General features: G+C 41.3%; 9 protein-coding genes across 9 annotated transcripts; 3 read left to right on the top strand and 6 right to left on the bottom strand.

Moving 5' to 3' along the window:
• Positions 1 to 106: 106 nt before the first annotated feature.
• V1514DRAFT_320372 (Acylphosphatase-like domain-containing protein) lies at positions 107 to 661 on the top strand (the record flags this gene model as incomplete). Its single annotated transcript, XM_066925995.1, has 5 exons — positions 107 to 145; positions 207 to 239; positions 311 to 359; positions 422 to 496; positions 564 to 661. 5 exons carry the CDS (start codon positions 107 to 109, stop codon positions 659 to 661), a joined length of 294 nt encoding a protein of 97 aa, XP_066783097.1.
• A 179-nt stretch (positions 662 to 840) lies between these two features.
• V1514DRAFT_281391 (alternative oxidase-domain-containing protein) lies at positions 841 to 1,891 on the bottom strand (the record flags this gene model as incomplete). The annotated part of the gene is made up of 2 exons (XM_066925070.1): positions 841 to 1,407; positions 1,466 to 1,891. The coding sequence occupies 2 exons, from the start codon at positions 1,889 to 1,891 to the stop codon at positions 841 to 843; spliced, it is 993 nt and encodes a 330-aa protein (XP_066783096.1).
• A 753-nt stretch (positions 1,892 to 2,644) lies between these two features.
• V1514DRAFT_343085 (Alpha/beta hydrolase family-domain-containing protein) lies at positions 2,645 to 3,860 on the bottom strand (the record flags this gene model as incomplete). Its single annotated transcript, XM_066929129.1, has 4 exons — positions 2,645 to 2,796; positions 2,855 to 3,342; positions 3,394 to 3,474; positions 3,529 to 3,860. The coding sequence occupies 4 exons, from the start codon at positions 3,858 to 3,860 to the stop codon at positions 2,645 to 2,647; spliced, it is 1,053 nt and encodes a 350-aa protein (XP_066783095.1).
• Positions 3,861 to 4,355: 495 nt separating this feature from the next.
• On the bottom strand, positions 4,356 to 5,961 carry V1514DRAFT_331919 (uncharacterized protein). Its single transcript, XM_066927771.1, has 2 exons — positions 4,588 to 5,961; positions 4,356 to 4,539 (listed from the first exon to the last, which is right to left on the bottom strand). The coding sequence occupies exon 1, from the start codon at positions 5,814 to 5,816 to the stop codon at positions 4,776 to 4,778; it is 1,041 nt and encodes a 346-aa protein (XP_066783094.1). The 5' UTR covers positions 5,817 to 5,961; the 3' UTR covers positions 4,356 to 4,539; positions 4,588 to 4,775.
• Positions 5,962 to 6,503: 542 nt separating this feature from the next.
• On the top strand, positions 6,504 to 11,624 carry V1514DRAFT_352619 (uncharacterized protein). Its single transcript, XM_066929502.1, has 5 exons — positions 6,504 to 7,038; positions 7,102 to 7,233; positions 7,314 to 7,481; positions 7,544 to 11,311; positions 11,371 to 11,624. Exons 1-5 carry the CDS (start codon positions 6,709 to 6,711, stop codon positions 11,431 to 11,433), a joined length of 4,461 nt encoding a protein of 1,486 aa, XP_066783093.1. The 5' UTR covers positions 6,504 to 6,708; the 3' UTR covers positions 11,434 to 11,624.
• V1514DRAFT_331915 (uncharacterized protein) lies at positions 11,561 to 12,747 on the bottom strand. The gene is made up of 2 exons (XM_066927770.1): positions 12,415 to 12,747; positions 11,561 to 12,350 (listed from the first exon to the last, which is right to left on the bottom strand). Exons 1-2 carry the CDS (start codon positions 12,650 to 12,652, stop codon positions 11,656 to 11,658), a joined length of 933 nt encoding a protein of 310 aa, XP_066783092.1. The 5' UTR covers positions 12,653 to 12,747; the 3' UTR covers positions 11,561 to 11,655.
• Positions 12,748 to 12,864: 117 nt separating this feature from the next.
• V1514DRAFT_331914 (autophagy-related protein 27) lies at positions 12,865 to 14,280 on the bottom strand. The gene is made up of 2 exons (XM_066927769.1): positions 13,800 to 14,280; positions 12,865 to 13,739 (listed from the first exon to the last, which is right to left on the bottom strand). The coding sequence occupies exons 1-2, from the start codon at positions 14,053 to 14,055 to the stop codon at positions 13,105 to 13,107; spliced, it is 891 nt and encodes a 296-aa protein (XP_066783091.1). The 5' UTR covers positions 14,056 to 14,280; the 3' UTR covers positions 12,865 to 13,104.
• Positions 14,281 to 15,805, bottom strand: V1514DRAFT_331911 (rRNA 2'-O-methyltransferase). Its single transcript, XM_066927768.1, has 3 exons — positions 15,622 to 15,805; positions 15,378 to 15,518; positions 14,281 to 15,325 (listed from the first exon to the last, which is right to left on the bottom strand). The coding sequence occupies exons 1-3, from the start codon at positions 15,731 to 15,733 to the stop codon at positions 14,631 to 14,633; spliced, it is 948 nt and encodes a 315-aa protein (XP_066783090.1). The 5' UTR covers positions 15,734 to 15,805; the 3' UTR covers positions 14,281 to 14,630.
• A 272-nt stretch (positions 15,806 to 16,077) lies between these two features.
• V1514DRAFT_331908 (60S ribosomal protein uL22) lies at positions 16,078 to 16,972 on the top strand. Its single transcript, XM_066927767.1, has 3 exons — positions 16,078 to 16,419; positions 16,505 to 16,559; positions 16,634 to 16,972. The coding sequence occupies exons 1-3, from the start codon at positions 16,111 to 16,113 to the stop codon at positions 16,771 to 16,773; spliced, it is 504 nt and encodes a 167-aa protein (XP_066783089.1). The 5' UTR covers positions 16,078 to 16,110; the 3' UTR covers positions 16,774 to 16,972.
• Positions 16,973 to 16,975: the final 3 nt, after the last annotated feature.

The raw sequence follows: 16,975 nt of genomic DNA, 5'->3' as shown, positions 1-16,975 counted from the left end.
TAGTGAATGACGTTTATCCGCTTACAGATGAAACACGTTCTACTTTTCCGAAAGTATACCAATCAACAACAGTTACCAGTTCACAATCATTGCACTCAGATAAAGAATGCCACTGTTGCGAATATCGTTTGAAGTATTTGGCATTGTGAGTATCCATGCCCCGTTCCTAGAATAGACATGTAATCAGAATTGACTTTTACTTATAGGTCCAAGGTGTCGGGTTTAGGAGATTCGTTCAGGTATATTTTTTGGTTTCATTAATAATAATAATAATAATCTTCGAACTCATTACCAACTGATCATTGATCAGAAAAGTGCCATTAGTACTGGCGACGTTACCGGATGGGTCAGGAATACTGGTATGTTCAAAAAAATTCGGGGTTTAAATACAAAAAGGCCAAGGTTGATTTTTTTGTTTTAGAATACGGCACAGTTAAGGGGGAAGTCCAGGCAACAGAACTGATAAGATTAGAATCATTTCTTTTTTCGATACGAGGTGAAAAATAGAAGAAAAAATTATATTTTGAAAATTATAACAAGACCTAATTTACTAACGGAAATAGATGGGCCAAGGAGGAGTACTGTCAATCGAATCGACTTTGAATCCACTCAGGCACTCCCGGGAGAGCATGGGTTTAAAATCAGACAAAATGCTGGTTAATTTTTTTTTTTTTTTTTTCGAAAATAAGTCACAAAGGTTTTAGGTAAATAAACTAAATTTAAGCTAAGTAACACGACAATTATCCCTTCAATCATATCTCAAAAATGCATCAGGACATTTCTAACGGTTTCTTGGATCGCAGCGAAAAACAAAAACAAAAAAAAAATAAAACTTTGAGTTTAGTTGGCGATGTCCTTACGCTCCCATCCTTTATTTTTGATTGTTTCCAAACCTTGTTCTGGTTGAGCAGTGCCATTGTCAACCTTAAGAACAAATGGATTCCTATCAGCCTGCTGATTCAGGTTTCCAAACGTGTGATTAACTTCTCTATGTTTTGCCTCATCAGCGCGAATGTAAAGAATCAAATCTTCCATGGTGGAGTCATCCTTCATTTTCCAATATCGCTTCGCAATATCTGGAACTTCAAGCGACTGCCATTCAGGAATTCTCCCCGCCTTAATATCATCAAGACATCTAGTATACGTGATAATTGCCTCTTCTTCAAGATATCCGACAAAGCGATGACAGATTTTGGGTGCGATAAGGTATGAAACAAAAAATAGGTTGAAGAACACTCCTTGTCCTCCAAGAAGCATCAGTCGCATGAACCATCCCGGGTTAGTGAGTTTAAGGAAACTGAGTAAGTGCATTCTTTCATTGTATGCCTCTTCTAGAAGCGTTTCGATCCATGCCCGATCTCTTCTTAGAGCACGGAGAGAATGAAGATGCCTGACCATTCCACCAACCTAAAGAACTAATTAGCAAAATCGGAACAAGGCAAAGAGCAAATCAATTGAAGCTTACCATTCCGGGGACGCCAGCGATGCTTTCAAGAAAAACAAATCTCACAAGCCATTTTTTACCAGTCATTTTAAATGCAGGATCGCCTTCCTGGCCTGGTTTGGGATGCTTGTACCCTGTTGCGATATCAAAACTCGAGCGCAGGAGACGGATTGCAAGTAAGGCAATTTTGTCTGATAAAGTCTTGGCTTCCTTATGTGCTATCTGAATGGCAAGCATTTGTTCCTTTGAGTATATTGGATGCGCCCAAGTCGATTCGACAAAATGGTCATTCTTTTCAGAGTGCATCAGCGACGATTTCTCGCGGACATCGACAGTGCTTTCAAGCGTCCTGGTTTTGTCTTTTGGTACTTGCTCTATGGTAGGTGTTTGAGAGCCCTCAGAGCCTGTGAGGTGTACATGCTGAGGTTCAGGAGCCTTGCATTGCATGCCGCGCATGGAGAACGCACGACATGATATGGGTGAAACTAAGCGGGAGTGTACAAGAGGGGTGAGGCGCACGCCAACGTTGCGCATGGCATGGCATCCTTGTGCTGGTGATGTTATTGAAAAAATCATTGTGGTGGAGCGATTATTCTGTATTTTCCCCTTCGGTGCCGCTCAGTAAGAGCGGCAGGTATTTGTACTTGCGCTGCATGCCGCCCACCTCTTGTCGATGCCCACTCCTTCGCCCTTCAGCTGTACAATTTACTGATTACGTAGGGGAAAAAAAAGGTTCAGGATATGAACCGGCGTATCCCGATTGGTGGTCGCCGACATCTGTCATATTATTGCTCATAATGGCCCGCCTTTTGTCCGCTGAACGTTGGGGAGAACGGAGAAAAATAGATATCGCGTAGACGCTTGGCACGCCTGCTTTCCGTCGGCGCCAAATAATTATTTATAATTTTTTGCGAATAATACTGAGCATAATTCGGTGACAATACCCATTGTCAACCTATCAGTAAACACAGAGATTTTTTTACAGTCTGTAATAAAGCAAAACCATAACAAACATGTATGGTTTCATTTCACATGCAAATATATGACGTCAACGACGGCCGCGCCGCACCAAAGGCGAATGTCATATACTGTCGCGGGAAATCTCGGCGAGCGAGAATAATTACATGCCATTGCCGTATATTTACCGTGCCCATCGAACTCCGGCATTGACCGATGCGCTTGTAATATATATGAGGCAGTTCACAATTTGCTGCTTTTCGTCTTGGTTGCTCCCGAGCTTACGGAGGCGAGTAATCGTGCCCGCCCTTGTTGAACTAAGTTTCTAGTCTCATCTGCCGTTTCCATTTGCCATGTTTGCCATCGCTCCAGCAGATATCGAACCATTGCGGCAGCTAAATCCAGGCACATCAGTATGCCCACACAGTTATAGATTACTATAGTTGTTCGTACCTGTTTCGTCAGGTTTTTCCTGTATTAACATATGCCCTGCATTTGGTATGGTAACGGTCACACTGTCGGGCAATTGCTGTTGAATCTTGCCAATCGCGGTCGGCTCGTTCCAGTTCGCTTTTTCGCCTACTATCAACAGCACTGGCTCATATACTGATGCTAATGCAGCAAATATTTCTTTCAGTGAGGCCGATGCACTTGCATACGTCGCTGTCTCCTGTACCGTTGTTGTTTTGTAGAAAAACCTCCCGCCCTTTTCATATATTGACGCATCTATCACTCGATTCACAATGCTCTTGTTAAAACGTTTGGTCTTGACCGCATTTAACATCTGAACCGCCTCTTGCCTGGTAGAAAATTCATCTGGCAACTTGGCCAGTTGTGCTGCGATTGTCGTCACGCGGGCCTTCTCAGAAAACGGAACAGCGACTGTCTCGACTGCAATCACACCGTAGAATAGCCTTGGCATAATATGAGCTGCAAATAGCCTATTTTACAACGTCAGACCAACGCTCAGAATTAATATCATTTATACTTACGCTTGACCTGCTCCCATGGAGTGGCCTATTGCAATTATTGGCTCTGGTAACTGAAGCTCGGCTACCACTGCTAGCAGATCTCTGTACAAGTTAACAGATTAATTAATTAGTTTCATGGTTATGTAAAATTAATACCGAGATCCGTCTGTCCAATTAGCTTGGTACCCAAGTTTATCCTCGTTTACTACAGCCGAATCACCGTGATTAACCCAGTCAAATGCTACGGCCTCTCTAATTGGTAAAGATGGAGAGTAGTTAAAAAGATAATTAATCACGCCTTCCCATGACTCTTTTTGTCCCCCAGTGCAATGTAATAGTACTAAAGTGAACCCATGGGCGTTGATATTTTTTGGTTTATATCGATTCACCACAAGATCTAACCGGTCATTTATGTTGACGGTTGAAAACCTTTTGGAACGTGGATATGCTGCCTTGACACCGTCTGTAATATATGTCAAGCTTGTCATATTCTTGGTTCTTCTAGAATTGCGTATAGGCCAATGTATTGTGAAAATGAAACGCCTTCAGAGCACCTTGCCTTGTGGCAGTTATTGCAGACCTGGATTAGTCAGCTGGCGAGTATATGCTAGACAACCACCCAAACATCCAATTCAACAATACATTAATGAGCCCAAGAACAAGATCCACTAGACTTACAGAATATACTCCAAGTTCATACTAAAAGCAATACTCGAGACATCTGATGCCCGCGCGCTACCAAACTGGGCATCTGCATTTACTGCCACAGAAGGTAGCTCAAAGACGTTCCACGAAGGTCACCAAATATGATATACATGAGCAAAAACAAGTCATTGCTGTTACATAGTAAAAGACAACAATGCTCACTGAATGACATGGCTACAAATATTTCTTAAGGTTGTATTATTAATCAGCCATTACAAGTTGTCAATGCACAAATAAATGATCAATTTCCAAATCCTTTACTTAGTTTTTAGACATTTAAAGTATAATATTTTTTTTAAAAAAATTATATAATTACATTCAGATAGATATAGTGGTGTTTGATACATGTATAATATTATGACAAGAGCAGCAATAAATAATATATGCGCCAGTAATGTTTCGAAAATTAGGGATTCGCGAGATCGTTCGACAAGGTTATCCGTTGCAAAAACCTTCTTCAGCCTAACTTTGTCAGTAATTCTAATTACGGATAATTAATTTTTAACTTACATTCAATAATTCCCTTTTTTTCAGTCAATTTAATCGCAAGAAGTAGACACGATTGTGCAAAGCTGTTATTCAAAAAATAATTTGCGGCATGAAATAATAAAAAGATTCAACAATCCGACGAACTCGTCGAACACTTTCACAAAATTTGAAAGTTCTCACTTTGATTCCAATAAAGTAAAAATCGATAGTCATACCGGCATCGCTTGAACATGTTGATTGTCCTTGTGAACAACTAAAAATCTGACCTTCTTATCATCGTGGCAATGACAGTGTATAATACCTTTTATAAGTTTGTAAACATCCTTATTAGTAAACTTTGAATCTATTATCGATCCAAGTTTGAACGAGAACCACAATGAAAATGGAAAAACTATAACGAAAGGAACATAAGCTTGTAGAACAATTAGAAAAAAAAGGTTGAAAACGATCATTGAAGTCATTGGACATATGATCCATCGCAAAAGTGCAGCAATCACGGAATAAAACACAAAAAAATAGATAACATGTGAGCACGAGTTCAGTTTGCGGTTCTTGTCGATCGATTTACCGTTAGTTTCAATAAATATTTGAAATTCAGATGTCATTACAATTCTCATCAACCAGAACGTGAATACGGTCACGAAAAACGGAATAATAGCATTAAACTGAAAAATTGACATGCGGTATGAACTGGCGCAGGTCAAGCCAAGATAAAATGGAAACGACAGAAATAAAAGATATCGATCGGCGGCGTGACACCGATGAGAGCATGTAAACCAAGTAGCGAACCAAACAGCACATAATACAAGCAGAAACTGTGCAGAGTAGTGCAAATTAAAACTCACACGTAGGCACATGAATAAAATTCCTATGCAAGATTCAATACCAGCATGTCCTGCTGAATTGACGGTGGGTATGACGTAGCAACGAACATATTGAACTGGGGTAAACAAAACATGATAAATAATTTGCGCGGCAAATAAAATTATTGAAACAATGTAAGATTTGATAAGACCATTAAAGATTTGATTTCTGGCATAGCCCACTAGGAAATTCACAAGATCAACAAGCCTGAAAACAAGGTACTTGAGAATGATAAACCAGCACCAAAACAATGTTATGACAGGATAATAAAAAAAAGAACTTAAAAATTTCAAATGCGGCATTAAAATAAAGGCAGCAAATCCCAAGCATTTTTGTGTGGTTTCTGAAGAAACCAGTTCCCAGAAGAAAAAACAGCCATATCGCATTGCTCAATTTAATGCGACCAAAACTTGGAAAAAAAAAAAAGCTCGCCAAGTTGTGCAAACAAAGTATAATACGTGTTGAATTACAAGTAGAGATTTTTCATGAATTTGCAGCAAAATATCAAACGATGAAGAGGCAATCATAAACTGATCATCAATCATCACTATTTATTCGCGTGGGTGGTATGTAGGGTTAATTTGGTTTCGAAATCATGTGCGGTTGCCAAATAATATTGAATATTTTGACTATGCAGAGTGAGTGGCCTAACAGATGATGACTCCATCTATAAAATATGTGTATTTAATATTTTTGACATGTTGTATGGCTCCGTAATAGGTGTTTAATACGTAGAATTGTATACTATATAGTTATACCAATAGCACGTACAGCTTGAGGTACAAAATCATGATTATAACCTCCGAAACGTAATTTATGTAACCATATATATAACTACCTATAGAACTAACTGCAACAACAACAACAACAAATATACATATGAGACTTGACACAGTTTGTATTTTGTCCAGAATGAGACGATATGGTAATAATATATAAATAATAAGGTGTCTATTTTTTACGGGCCCAACGCGTCCTGCACGCGTTTCCTTATTTTGGTACCAAAAGCAAGCAGACTTTTCGCTGCCACACAAACACGCGTCTCGCCAAATGCAGGTCAATTAAACCAACCCCTTTGTAAAAGCGGCCCTGTGCAATTAATTTGCTGTGTTCTTCCACTCAATGAATGGGGTTGAGAATTGTTCTCCTTTTTTTTTCAAGTCTTCGTTTTTTGTTCGCTTTCAGTTAATACTTTTTGCGTATTATTTTTAATCAGATTGGATCGCGCGTACAAATAAGCAGCAGTTTATAGCTTCGGCCGTGGCCCTTATTCAGACCATGGCTCACTCTGTTTCGTCCAGCGTCGCCTCAGCACGGCCAGAGAGCTCGATGTCAGTTTATTCTCATGCGACTTCAATATCGTCTACTCATCCACGAACGACAATGTCGCTCTACTCGCGAGCAAGCACGGCCATGACCGGCGACGATGTCTCTGTTGCCATGCAACGATTTAATGCACTCACTGTCGATGACTTGTTCAAGGAAATCACGAAAACCGAGCCACAGTACATCAAAGACTTGCGGTCAATGCAAGACGTACCGTTAGTCAAGGAGCTCTTGGTCTGCCATTGCACACTGGAGCCATCACTTCACAAGATTTTACTATGGGTATTCTTTACTTTTTTTACGATACGGCTTTGCTTTCCATCTCACTAACTTACCACGTTGCAGGCCGAGCAAGCAGCGCCAATTTACAATCGCTATGTGCTTCAATATGAACTTGACCTTGACGATACCGAGGAGTTAACATATATCAAACGACGGCCCCTCGTGCGATTAAGATTTTTCTCAAAATTGTTCAAGGTACTGGAATGCAACCTGGTTGATAATTCCATCAACATTTAATGACGCATTATTCGTTTAATAACTAATCGATATTATAGAAACTTCAAGAATTTCTTCCAAACGTGAATGGAATTTCAAAACATGCGGCCACATATCGTGCATTGGTCACGGGCGCCCGTGCCAAAGTCGAAAGTGAAAAAGTTAGGGTAGCAAAACTAAAGATCGATTTCTCTCGCATTCGCAGCTTTGACAATCTTCAACCTGTGGTATGCACAATAAACGACATGCCGTATCGTCATATGTTTTGCTAATTTTTTTTTTTTTTCAGGCGTCATGGTTTAACCCAAAATTCATCACCATGCGGTCGTACTGTCAATGCCATCTTGTTCATCGCACCGGAAAGACGTTTGTTGGATTGCCAGTTGAAATTTTGCTTGTCGCGGAGCCATTGCTATCGGAAGCCTTGGCAATCTGCCAACTTCATGAATTTCATCGTTACCTTCTGTTTCCAACTTTTCGCCGTGCTGATCTCGTATACGAGCAAGAGACCAGAGATTTAAAAATTGCGCTCGATTCATACAACGGCAGCAAAATCGAACTTGAATTTTCTTCTACCGATAATAAAAACACATGGGCAACCAAATTTTCCGAGATCTTTCGACCTTCCCCTTCATCAATAGCCTCACCAAAACCGAATACTAATCCCGCCACATTTTCTGGGTTGCACATTTTAAACTCTTCAAAAGATGGGGAAAGCATGCGACTTGAAATTAATGGTCTTGAATCTGATTCTGACGGCCCTAGGTTAAGAGACGAGCCGGATCTCTCTGAATTCATTGTTGATACCTCACCACAAAAGAAAAGACAATCTGTTTTTAAATATGGCAACAACATTCTTTCTCACGCTGCTCAAGCGAGAAATCAGTCAAGGAATTCAATTAAAATCACTAATGCTGAATCTAGACTTTCGACAATCAGTTCGTCAAGCTCGGCATCATCAATCTCGAGATCAAGCCGTCCGGTTAGTTCTGTTTCAAACATGTCATCATTTAAAAGAAGAACCAGACCGGTTAATCGGTCATTTTTGGGAATTGTTCCGTCACCTATAATCGAACAAGAAAATGAGAGGTCGCCGGACATTAGAGAGAAGATTACAAAGTCCCCTGAATTGAACAAGCAGCAGGCAAGTTTGGAAATACCAGTCGTTGAAAATAAAGAGAAGAATAAAGAGGAGGATGATAATGAATTTCGGCGTGTTTCCAAAAAGCGCAGCATTATTTCTTCTCTGTTCAGTTCTAAAGATTTTAATGACAAGGAGCACAAATTCAAGGAAATTAACGAAAACGGACATGATGACGAGTTTGATAATGATAATGATAATGATAATGATGATTATGCAAACCAGCAAAACTCTGCAACAGCTGATTTTCAAAACAACTGGTCAGCAAGCCAAAGATTGTCAAGTTTGCCAAATTCTCAACTTGCGCCCGTTAACCAATCTGAATACAGAACCTCGATTGCACGAAATTCGGTTCATTCTGATATTTCTATTGTGCCTGAAATTTTTAACAGCGAACCAAGGCCAACCATTATTCATCATCTTTCCCCAGATTTGTCTGTTGGCTCATCTCAATTTTCAGATGCAGGTGAAGACAGAAAAGGCAAAAACGGATCACATAACGGCCGAACTAGTATTGGTTCCGTGTTTAAGAGATTAAATTCTCGCATGTCATCAAAAATTGAACCGTCAACTCATTCTGGTGTTAATAACGAGAATGCGGTTAGCAGCATGTACTCCCGCATGTCATCATCTAAACACGCGTCTTCAATCCTTGCTTCCTTGTCACCCAACTTATCAGAAAATTCACCAGCAACTAGTTCGATTGAATTTTCTAATCAGGGCTCGAAACGTTCTTCTAGTGGGTTTAAGGGACTCGGAATTTCTAACCTTGGCAAAAAAAATAGTGCAAACAAGTCATTTCTAGATTCTGCAGGTTCAGAATCGCGTGTCAAGATCACAAGTGATTTTTCCATTGCTAATACGTCCGATTTGATTACAAGCGAAAATTCAAAGCATTCCAAAAAATTAAACATTTTTTCTAAATCTGCTAGGAAAGCAAGAGCTGCATTTTTTATCAATCCTATCAAAGAACATGAAACTGCTGATCCCACTTCTTTGGCCGTTCTTCAAGCTTCAGATACTGTTAACGGAGTGCAGGCATTTTCAAAGGAACCCACGACAAAAGCCTCAGTCAGTTCAATACAGAATCAATCAATTATTAGCGAAGTTGACAACGCCATTAACGAAGAATCGAAACAAACGTCAGTGACAGATGCGTCTAATCATATTGAGCAGAATTGTTTTGAAAATGTCGTCACAAATGCAAAATCTAGTTCTCCAGAGCAAAGCTTGCCTTCACAGTTTCAAACCTTAATCGCACAAAATCCTGTTGATATCAACAACTTCGAGGAATCACGATTGCTTTCAACTGTGGTTATTAAAGATGCTGGGTTAAGTGAGACTTTTAACGAAGTAAATAGGAAAATGGATGCACATCTGCTGCTGCTGTCGTCGCAATCTGATTCCCTAAAAGAAGAAGATTCGCTGCCTGAGGTTTTAATAAAAATACCTAACGGCTCACGGCTATCAAAATCATCCGTTATTTCACAAACGTCAACTGTGCGAGATAGCAATGCAACAATTAAAGGTTTTACATATAAGGAGACTAATTGTGACAAATTGGGTGATCATTCATTGTCTGATCAGGATGAAGATCAATGCGTTAACATATCTGAAATTAATGTTGACACTGAGCCCAAAATTAGAAATGAGGATGATGAATCAGTCATGGATCATTTGAACGAAGTTTCTGATGCGGAGTCTGTTGACTCTTCTTTTTCGACACCTGTTTTACCATTGTCGATTGTGTGCAAAGACGAGTCAAGCTCAGGAACGTCCAAGGTCGGCTCCATCAAAACGTCGTCAAACACTAAGAGTAATAAACAGTTATCGCCGTTAACTACCGAATATTCTGCATCAAGTTTGTCATCTAATATTTCATCTGATGATAATTCAGGATCGGGTTCCGAGGATGTTTCGTACACGGTTACCACACCATCACCTACTTTGAGATCAGCTGAAGACATGAAAATCGTGCTGTTTAAAAGTAATGCCATGGTTTATGAGTGGGGCATTCGCAATACGTGGGACAAGATTGTCGATGAAGAAGTAAAGGTCTTGGTCACCGTTCTTGATGAAGGTGGTGAAATTGAGGTTTGGCCTGTTACGCAGTCCAAGAGCGAAGTGCAAAGTAGTGCTACGTCGATATGTTCTGGTAGTACGGGTACTACAAAAAGTGTTCAATTTGGCATTGGCGATGTTGTTGTGTCAACGAGAAGCGACGGCAGTCAACCGATCTTGACCATTCAACTGAACCAACAAACAAACATTCGACGGTCGACCGCGTTTGATATTCACGTCAAGAGAGCAGGAGGATCTGGCGTTGTTATGTTTCGCACCCGAAGTGCTGTCGAGGCTGAGCAGATGGTGAACGCGATGAATTCCTGCAAGCTTGAATATCGAGGATTGCAGGCAAGGTCGTTTAGTTTATCTGCCCCGAGCATTGCAAGCAGTGAGTCCTCTTCAAAGAGCAGCTTGGCTTCGGCCAAGTTTGGAAATAATTCAATAGTTTACCATCCCGTGATCGAAACCCCTAATGGACATAGCAGCGTGATTTTTTCTAATGATGTCAACCTTAGAAGTGAGCGCACCAGTCAACTTGGCGTATTTGGTGGTGGTGAGACCTATTTGGTTAAGGATATCAAGTGCAGCTTATTCCTGCGCCAGAATGCGACAAAATGGAGAAATATCGGACCGGCCAAGATTTCGGTAACGAGTTCAATAAACGATATGACCAAGAAAGTTACAGTGACGCAACCTGATGGCCGGATTGTTTTCGATCTTAGAGTGGCCGAGAGCTCCTTCGAACGAAACGGCAGGACCGGCATTGCAGTTCATGTGCTTGATAAACAATCTGAAGAAATCAAGGCCGTAATAAATACTGAATCAAGTCGAGTGGCCGTGTACATGGTTCAAGTAAGTAACTAATGCAATTAATATGTATTCCCAACTTGTTGCTAACAAAAGTTATTTAGTTTAAGGGAGAAAAAGAGGTTAATTTGGTAGATAAGGCAATTAGAGATGGGTCTGATGTATAAATTGAAACATTGGGTTGGACAGGGATTTTTAATAGAGGGAAGATATTTGTAGCGTTTTTGGTGTTTCCTGCGTTCAGATTATTTTTTTTTTTTGAGTATTGTTTAGATAATGTTATGTAGATTTTGGTTTAAGCAAAAAAAAACATTTCTTTTTTCATATCTAATAATTCTACAAATAAAGTGAACACTATATACAATCAAAAAAAAGTGAAGACCTGTTGCTTAATCTCTAATAAGCAATACCGAAGCACTACTCAATTGTCGTCTCAAATCTGCCCAGTCAACGTCATGTGAATCTTCAACTTCGCCCCATCTTTTCATTTGATGAACGATCTCGAGCGTGACGGCATCTGCAAGTTCAGTGGCCGTGATTTCCTTTTCGATTAATTTGATTGCTCCCAAAAATGACTTGCCACCGATAACCGCTCTTTCAAACGCGGTAAGCTTCCATGCATCCAAGTTCTTGGCCCATTCTGTCGCTTTTGTCTTTATTTCCTCTGGCTGAGCATTTCCAGTCAGGCCATGATCACCATCAGAATATGACAGCTTTATGTCACCAAAATATTGCTCGACCCATTCAATAATCGGCCTATAAATTTTCTCTTGGTCTTCTCTTAACCGGCCGTTGTATTCGTGTGAAGGTGCAAAGATGAGCATGGTGTCAGTATCAAAATAGGGCAAGAGCGAGTTAACGATCTGCTCTTTCACTTCATCCTTATCTTGAGCCTTTTCGATATCAATCGCTCGCGCGGCGAGAGACGTGAGCGGGAGTGAATGCGGCTTGATTTGGAGTGAAGGTAATGTTGCCCATTCTTGAACAAGCAAGTTGGCAAGCACGGTTTGATTTGCTGGAATTACCAACGGGTGCCCGGCAGACGTTCTGATTGGCTTCTTGCCAAGTTGTATGACCTGTCCTTCTGAAAGAATGAATTAGCGAACGATAATAAAAACATGTCAATTATAGTTGCAGGGTGAACGAACCTTTAGTGTTGTCAATATTTGCATTTTCCCAAAATCGTTTACTCGAAGTCTTGTATGTAGAACCTTGAGATTTTTTAAGCAAGGTCGACGTATCCAACGCAGTCGCAAACTCTCTTGAACTTATGGAGTGACATGCGACAAGCCTGGTCTTGTGCAAGTGCAGGTTGCTTGAGTTCAAAGCCGTTCGGACAATAGCTTTGCCGCCAAATCGGGTCGCGAGAGTTGCTGACCGTTGCATGATTTCAAATATTTATTTTTTTTATTTGCTTATTTTTTTGGCCAAATTATTTCAAAAAGCTTGCTTAATTTGATGTTGAAATGGTCGGACATGTGGGTCATAGTGCACCGTCGAGAGAAATTGCCAATTCATTAAAAACCTACAAACTCTAATTCTCTCGACTTGTACACCCCACTAAAGTACCGACATTGGCTAGTACAGGTGCAGACATCTGTTATAACTAACTATACTTCTATTAAACATTGCTATCCTTGCTATCCATACTCGACCTCGTGTGCATTCATTTGAACAAATAAAATACAAAAAAAAAAAAAAAAGAATCTTATAAATAAGAACTAAGAGTGAAAGTTTGTTGCAGTACAGCCATTACAAAAGGCTATTGCTTAATAGTATTAAAACAGAAACGAGTAACAATGTAATTGACCTGTATTTTTTTTCTTTCTTTTTTCATTTCAAAACACTGCGTACCCGTCCCTGCTCGTGTTTGAAAACCCGCCGCCAATCTTTTTGACAAAGTCCTTGGCAACATAAGGAATGTCAAGAATTGTTTGAGAACTTGGAAGAAGGTCAACACCGCTGGCACCGTCTTTATGTTTGCTGTAGGCAGTATAGCCAAAGTACAAGCCCAACAGAATGACGGCAACGATAATGATATATTTGATAACAGTGAGAGCAGTCGAGCTACCTTCGGTGGTATTGTTTTGATCAGTTTCCTGGCGAATAAAAAATTCGTTGCACACGGCAGCGCTTCGCCATTCGAGGTTGAGAGTCTTTTCATCCCATGATTTGAACGTGAGCCCTTCAGTATCGGTTCCGTCCGTGGCAATCTTGTCGGGATGGGACGTTGAATCCGTAACCGTGCTATCACAAACAAAGTCAATGCTGGTGGAAAGATCGTTCTGGTCACCCCATTTGCCTCCTTCAAGTTGCACGTGAAGAGCAGCCTGGCCGTCTTGAGCGTTGTCGGCGTTAATTAGCTTGTGAGCCTGATACGTCCCGGTCTGACCATCGACATCTCCGGATACCGGAACAATCTGAGTAACAACCGGGTCCTGATTCTCGATAGTGATTCTCTGAACTCCGCATACTATGTCGAGCTCGGGTTAGCATTTCCCTCAACGGGCTAACCACAATCGCAGCAACATACCTTGCGTTCCAGCCGCACAAAGAACATTTTCGTCATTGGGTTGAAGTGCCGCGCACAAGTCAAGAGTCCAAGTAGTCGTCGTAGTAGTGGGAGGAGTATTTCGGGACACGGCGATGGTGCGGGCACCGGAAAAGGCCGTTAAGTTCACGGCGGTTCCGTCGATAACGGCATTGCTGCAGTCAAACACGGCACTAACAGAGGGCAAGGCAGCAATTGCGAGCAGCAATGCTGAATATTTAGATGCCAGCCCAATCATGGTCTCTCTATAATCCCAAACAGTGAGCGTGAACTGGACTTGTAGGAACCGGATCGAGAAAGGTATATAACGAAAAGCTGATATTCTGGCCTCAAGTTGCTGATGCAAGCAAGAATGAAGAGCTGATGCTGCAACGCTAAACCGAATCAGGCAAGTTATCAACCTTATATTATTATTGCTTATCGTGGCCTAGTGCGTTAAATCTTGGTTTAATGAAGTTCAAATGTTACGAGTTGTTAAAAATATTTATGTACAATTCTTTTTGTTTATATAGTTCTAACTGATATTGGAAGCACAATCTGCATAGAAACAAATATTAAATATATATTGTGCCTAACTTTGAAACCCGGTCAACCATGTACAACGAACACTACTATTAACGAAAATGAACACATCTTCCCCGCCACAATGATGCTTTAAAATTTCTCAAATTTCAATGTTTACTACCGAAGAACATCAAAAAGAACCAAAAAAAAAAAAAAGACACACGCAAAAACAAACCACAAAATAAAACATAATTTACAACCCTGACTATAATGACTTTTTGCAATATCCCTTTAGTCTATTTTCAGCGTCTAGTTCGACGATCTTAAATATTGTCCAACGACAATGCAGTGATCGCGTTCGTATGGCTCCAATGTGAGTTGTTCCTTAGGCTTAATTCTCTCAGACCTCAACTTTTGAATTTCACTGGCAAACACGGTCTCGGCGTCAACCGTGGAATCAATACAGTTGGCCTTGATCGAAATCACAACACCACCTTGGTCTTTCAAGAACATGTGCGAATTGAGGGCAATAATACGAGCCTGATCTGGCTGAGCAACGTCGGCAAACACAACATCAACCATGCCGATCAGCATTCTATATTTTTGAGGGTGTCTGGCATCTTCAATGATGGGAATAATGTTAGGTCGCTTCTTGGCCATTGTTATTAGATCTCTGCCTGATCTGTGAGAAAACTCGACCGCATAAACAATACCCTCGGGTCCGACAACGTCAGAAACGTGAGACACCGAAGTACCGGACGCAGCACCAAGATAAAGAACCTTCTTGCCTGGAGCAATGTAAATATTGTCCAAGCCACCCATAATACCGGCAGCCAATTTTGATCTAAACGGATTCCAAACACGGTATTCAATTTTGGTTGCAGCTTCTTCAGGGTTCTCGGCTGGAACATCGATCGAGATTCGCTTCTCTCCGTAGACAGACTCGCCAGGTGTCAAGTTTCTGGTAACCAACATATCTTCTTTTCCACGAGCAATAAAAACGCCTATATTTAAATGTCAGCAAAAAAATCAAAAAACACATGTTTTTGCACTTACCAGCATGCCTGTGTGGTTCAACAATAACCTTGACTCCTCCCTTGGCTCCTCCTCTAGCTCCTCCGCGGCCACCTCTGGCACCACCTCTTGGTCCACCACGGCCACCGCCACGAGCCCCTCCTCTAGCGCCACCACGGGCACCTTCACATACGTAGTCAGTATTAATAAGACCTCAAAATGCCATGCTCCCGCCGTGTTGTTTGGATCACCGGGTAGAGAGCAAAAATAATTAAAGAAAACATACCACCACGACCACCGCCAAAGCCGCCGCCCCTACCGCCAGAGAAACCTCCTCTGCCGCCGCCTCTTGCACCTCCTCTGCCGCCTCTAGCTCCTCCTCTGGGTGTAAACGCCATTGTGAAAATTTATATGTAAAGCTGAAATTTTTCTACTTCGAGCAATTAATGGCTTGGAGGAATCGCGCTGCAATTTTCCCTGAATAATTTTTCATCCCAGAGCCACCGAAAAAAAATATTAAGGTTTTCCCGTAAACCATAATTGGTGCCTGCGTATGCATGAGCACGAATAAACATTTGGGCACCGGGCCTGGTTGAACTGGCTAGCGCCTAGGGCACAACCCTACTTGCAGGGGCTGCGGCCAAACCGCAGTCACAGGCAGGCCGCTTGCTTGGGCTGGCAACGGTCGTCGTCCCACACAGCCAGGAGTAGATTTGGATATCGCGAACATTTCGACATTTCGACTGAGCAGACCTCATTACAGAAACCATCAGCAATGACTCGTTACGCTGCTACTCCGGCCAACCCTTCAAAGAGCGCCAGCTCTCGTGGATCCTACCTCCGGGCTTCATTCAAGAACACCCGTGAGACCGCCCAGGCCGTCAACGGATGGGAGCTCCAGAAGGCTCTGACCTACCTCGACAACGTCAAGGAGAAGAAGCAGGCCATTCCTTTCAGAAGATTTGCTGGCAGCATTGGCAGAACTGGCCAGGGCAAGGAGTTTGGTGTCACCAAGGCCAGATGGCCCGTTAAGTCTGTCAACTTCATTGTTGACCTGTTGAAGAACGCTGAGGCCAACGCCAACGTATGTACTCGGATCAACTATTCAGACAATGATTTGATTGAATGTTGCCATCTATTGGTTGTCATGATTCTAACTTCATTTACAGGTCAAGGGTCTTGACACTTCAAAGCTCATCATCAAGCACATTCAGGTCAACCAGGGTATGTTTTATATGTTACTCAATTCAACAAGTAGGATTACAACTACGAATTTTTACTTACTGATTATTTCTTAGCCCCCAAGTCTCGTCGCCGCACTTACCGTGCCCACGGTCGCATCAACCCATACTTGTCTTCTCCGTGCCACATCGAGGTCATTCTTGTCGAGCAGGATGAGGAAATCGCCAAGACCAAGGAAGTTGCTACTTCAAGTTAAATTTGGGTAATAAAAAATGGTGATTGGTTTTTGTACAGCTTAGTATCGGGGATATAAAAGAATTCTTCATTAGTTTTTGTCCTTTCGTGTAATCATACTTTTTCATCATCAAAAAAGGAATAAATTTTTAACGACATGTATTCAATTTTGCATGATATTTATTATCTTGAGATGAATCAAAATATAAATTGTATACCATACC

The sequence above is a fragment of the Lipomyces japonicus genome (genome assembly GCF_038497905.1).
Source record: "Lipomyces japonicus strain CBS 7319 unplaced genomic scaffold V1514scaffold_22, whole genome shotgun sequence".
Taxonomy (NCBI): domain Eukaryota; kingdom Fungi; phylum Ascomycota; class Lipomycetes; order Lipomycetales; family Lipomycetaceae; genus Lipomyces; species Lipomyces japonicus.
Note: the sequence above shows the minus strand (reverse complement) of the source record. Positions and strands in the feature narration are given on the sequence as shown.